At 44.1% G+C, this 4,755-nt stretch overlaps 1 protein-coding gene across 1 annotated transcript in view; it reads right to left on the reverse strand.

The window, feature by feature from the left end:
• Positions 1 to 4,539, reverse strand: part of LOC129810756 (trimeric intracellular cation channel type B-like) — a 28,929-nt gene extending 24,390 nt beyond the window's left edge. The window contains exon 1 of the mRNA XM_055861612.1: positions 4,092 to 4,539. Within this exon, the coding sequence (XP_055717587.1) occupies positions 4,092 to 4,215 (124 nt within the window). The 5' untranslated portion in view covers positions 4,216 to 4,539. The remainder of the gene's footprint in view (positions 1 to 4,091) is intronic.
• Positions 4,540 to 4,755: the final 216 nt, after the last annotated feature.

The following is a 4,755-nucleotide window of genomic DNA, read 5'->3' on the forward strand; positions in this document are numbered from 1 at the left end:
GAGACACAGAGTCCCAAACACCAGCAGAGTGAGACACAGAGTCCCAAACACCAGCAGAGTGAGACACAGAGTCCCAAACACCAGCAGAGTGAGACACAGAGTCCCAAACACCAGCAGAGTGAGACACAGAGTCCCAAACACCAGCAGAGTGAGACACAGAGTCCCAAACACCAGCAGAGTGAGACACAGAGTCCCAAACACCAGCAGAGTGAGAAACAGAGTCCCAAACACCAGCAGAGTGAGAAACAGAGTCCCAAACACCAGCAGAGTGAGACACAGAGTCCCAAACACCAGCAGAGTGAGACACAGAGTCCCAAACACCAGCAGAGTGAGACACAGAGTCCCAAACACCAGCAGAGTGAGACACAGAGTCCCAAACACCAGCAGAGTGAGACACAGAGTTCCAAACACCAGCAGAGTGAGAAACAGAGTCCCAAACACCCAGCAGAGTGAGACACAGAGTCCCAAACACCAGCAGAGTGAGACACAGAGTCCCAAACACCAGCAGAGTGAGAAACAGAGTCCCAAACACCAGCAGAGTGAGAAACAGAGTCCCAAACACCAGCAGAGTGAGAAACAGAGTCCCAAACACCAGCAGAGTGAGACACAGAGTCCCAAACACCAGCAGAGTGAGACACAGAGTCCCAAACACCAGAAGAGTGAGAAACAGAGTCCCAAACACCAGCAGAGTGAGACACAGAGTCCCAAACACCAGCAGAGTGAGACACAGAGTCCCAAACACCAGCAGAGTGAGAAACAGAGTCTCAAACACCAGCAGAGTGAGACACAGAGTCCCAAACACCAGCAGAGTGAGACACAGAGTCCCAAACACCAGCAGAATGAGACACAGAGTCCCAAACACCAGCAGAGTGAGAAACAGTCCCAAACACCAGCAGAGTGAGACACAGAGTCCCAAACACCAGCAGAGTGAGACACACGGTAGAAACAGCTTGTTTAGTTGACCAGTATAGAAGGCACTGCACACCAGTGGAGGCTAGTGGGAGGAGGTATAGGACGATGGGGTATAGGACGATGTTTACATGTGTTGGATGTGTTATGTACCATTCCATTATTCCATTCCAGTCATTACAATGAGCCTGTCCTCCTATAGCACCTCCCACCAGCCTCCTCTGATGTACACTATCTCTAAGCAGACTGTGTAGGTCACACCATGACCAGCAGGACTCAAGATACCTTGTGGTAATCAGCTTGATTTGCATTCAGAGGGCATTTACAAGTCAAATCTTACCTGTGGGTAAAGTGGGGAAAATATCTGATGCAATGACAAACTGAGCACAGCTCTGAGCTCTACCTGCACTTCTGGTGTTGTCCTTGGGACTTATAGCCTGTTCCCAGATCTGTTTTTTGCTGTCTTGTCACATTCAATAACAACGACCACATAGGAGTTGGCTATACAGCGCAAACAGATCTGGAACCAGGCTAGAAGAGATGGCCCCAGTCTGTGATCATTTCAAATGCTCTCCAAACAGAAGGGACAGAATGTAGTGTTACCTGTCTCACTGTCTTTCTGTAGTTCCGGTCTACAGAGTACATTCATTACGTTGCAAACAGCACCTTGTTTCTATAGAGGCCTGTTCATAAAACACTTTTATGTGTCTTTAGATGTCATCCTGAGGAAACAGTCTTATATCACATAGTCCATTACAGTTTGGGAGAGACTGGGGAGAGTCTCTCTCTCTCTCTCTCTCTGCTCTGAGAGTCCTGCTAGAGGATGGAACACGTATTATTAGATTACAGATTGTTCACAGTACAATGACTTATAACTAATGTTCTGTTTTTCATGTTAGACCTCACTCAGTGTAGTTTGGACAGTGCTTGAGATAACTCTTCTTTATAAAGACAAGTAAAAGTGGCCCTGTGAAAAATAATTATAATGTTACTATTTATAAGTCTGTATAATAAACAGTAAAGGTCAAACTAATGTTCAGTAGAGCTTTTCATTGAGCCTCTAGTCTAGAATGTGCCAGCTATTATAAGGAAAAATGTAAAGTCCAAGTGTTTTGTGGGAATCATGACAAGATCCAGTACTGTCTAAAAATAGAGAGCAGCTCCAGTGTTCTAATAAGCTCCGGTGTTCTAATAAGCTCCGGTGTTCTAATAAGCTCCGGTGTTCTAATAAGCTCCGGTGTTCTAATAAGCTCCAGTGTTCTAATGTTTTAAGTTCTACATTCTATCTCTGATATGGCTCTAGACTCCATTATTATTGTTTGGCTTGATGTGTTGTAGAATCCATGAAAATGAAGGCCACAAACATATCTTGTTACACACACATAAAGAAAAGTTAAATAAAGGTTGAATAAAAAATAAAAACAAATAAAAACAAACACACACACACACACACACCCAGAGGAGGGGTGACACGAGGACCCTCGGTGTGTGTTGGATGACAGTGTGATATTTTGGGATGGTTGACAGCCAAGGGAAACTGCACCAGGCCAACCCTTCCATTACTCAATCCATCAATCACTCCCAGAGAGCCTGTGGGAGACAGAGCCTATATCCCCAGTGCTACCCTATTCCTTATATAGTGCACTACCTTTGACCCATAGGGCTCCAGTCAAAATAGTCCATTACTGTATATAGGGAATAAGGTGCCATTTAAGACACAACCATAGCCTATATGAGTACAGGCTGAGGTATTGACACTAGGCCAGAGGGAAGGAGATGCCACACAAGTAAGTGAAGCCACGCTGCTCTAAAATAGACTGCTGTTACACTGTGGTCGCCAGGGACAACAATGGGAGGTTTGATCCAGACCTGAGCCCAAACACTATTGCAAATACTTTATCTGGGCTTGATTGAACTTGCCTGCTGCAATGGAACCAATAGAATATTGCAAAAGAGCAAACCTGGCCTATCTGGCACTCCAATGAGACTGGCGTAAATAATAAAAGTGTTTGAATGATTTCAAATAGTACTTGAACCCATGTGTGGTTTGTTTGGAGAAAAGGTCAATGTTGAGGCAGTAAAAATCCACCTGCCTTCAGACTGAGCCACAACCAGAGTTACATATCAACATAACAGACATAGTGTCAGGCAACTCAAGGTACAGTAGCCCTGTTCGGTTCCTACTAGAATTACACATGCTGTGTTATAATCCAGTTTTGTTATAACTTATTTGGGCCATGTGTTTCCTCAGTGAGTCTTGAGGCAACCTTGATGCTAGAAAATAACCAGAAAGGAGGACTATTACATTATTGATGGGCCTCGCCTCCCATCCCTAGCAATGAGTATCAAAAGGAATATAATATGTCTGCAAAGCTTCAGCAGTACAGTCTGGATCTAAATGACTGTAGTATGATGATATTTTTTTATTTAACCTTTATTTAACTAGGAGAGTCAGTGAAGAACAAACTAGGAACAGTGGGTTAACTGCCTTGTTCAGCTGCAGAACGACAGATTATTACCTTGTCAGCTCAGGGATCCGAGCTAGCAACCTTTCGGTTACTGGCCCAACGCTCTAACCACTAGGCTACCTGCCACCCTCAATATGACTCTGTGTGTGTGTGTGTGTGTGTGTGTGTGTGTGTGTGTGTGTGTGTGTGTGTGTGTGTGTGTGTAAAGATCACTAGGACAACACATATATTTTGTTCACAAATATGTACTTCAAAAGTTATATTTAAATACTTCAAGAGTGCAAAAGTGGTGTGACTTGCCCTTATTCATTTAAACTGGACAAATAGGTCAACCATAAGTAGATTTGGTAAGTGGAGTAAAGCATAAATGTTATTCTACTCAAAATATCCGTGTAGCAATAATCCATTGCATAATTGTATTATGCCATCCAGTTGTGGGGATTTAGAAAATGTAAACATGATAGTAAACGATCTCAATATCAACGTGGCCAAATAGGGAGAATTGTGTGGAACGTTCTCTCAACTTTCATGTTCTTTCAAACACGCTATTTTAGCGGCTAGAGGCTGGATTCTATCTATGGGGTGAGCAAAAAGTGAAGTAAAGAACCAAAACATTCAATAGGCTGGTATATTATGCTATTAAAAAAAAGTTTGAACAATTGTAATGAGCTAGATCTGTCCAACACAAGCCGTTGTTGAATGTCCTTTGCTTACCTGGTTGTTCTCGTAGAGCCATCACTGACACAGTATAGTGCGCCGTGTCAAAGTATGGAAACATGGACAGACCAGCCAGTCCATGGGACAGTTCGTCCAAATGCAAAACCCTAAACAAATCCATATTTCTGTTACTGTGGAACCCTTCACTTGGAGTGTTCCCTATGTCTAATCCTCGAGGTGTCAATACGCGGCAGACGTCCAACTTCAAGCATCAAAGCAGTCAGTTTGGTTTATCCCCGGTCTGTCCCTGTCTGTTTTATCTTCCGACCAAAACAGCTGGATCTGACGAGAGCGCCAAAAAAAGCAGCCAACAGCTGGTTAGCGGACTTCTGGGGATCTCCGCTGGTCGCTCAGCAACGGCTCCCTATGGGCACCGGATAGGAAATACAAGGACGCGGAATTCCTGCTACTTCGGTCCGCCATTGCTATGATGTGGCAGATCGAGCAAGCCGAGCTCTCTGATTGGGAAATAGTGGGAGGATTAGCCAATCAGAGGTGTGTGTGTCTAGAGTAGAAATGCTACAGGTATAGGACCATTTACAGTCAGAGGACAGGTTCTCGCGCGTGGACACACACACATAGGAAGGGAGTTCATTATTTAGATATACTTAGATCATGGTAATTACCTGAGCAGAAGGGTACAGTTATGCACATGGTATTA

Source organism: Salvelinus fontinalis, chromosome 2 (assembly GCF_029448725.1).
Source record: "Salvelinus fontinalis isolate EN_2023a chromosome 2, ASM2944872v1, whole genome shotgun sequence".
NCBI classification, from domain to species: Eukaryota; Metazoa; Chordata; class Actinopteri; order Salmoniformes; family Salmonidae; genus Salvelinus; species Salvelinus fontinalis.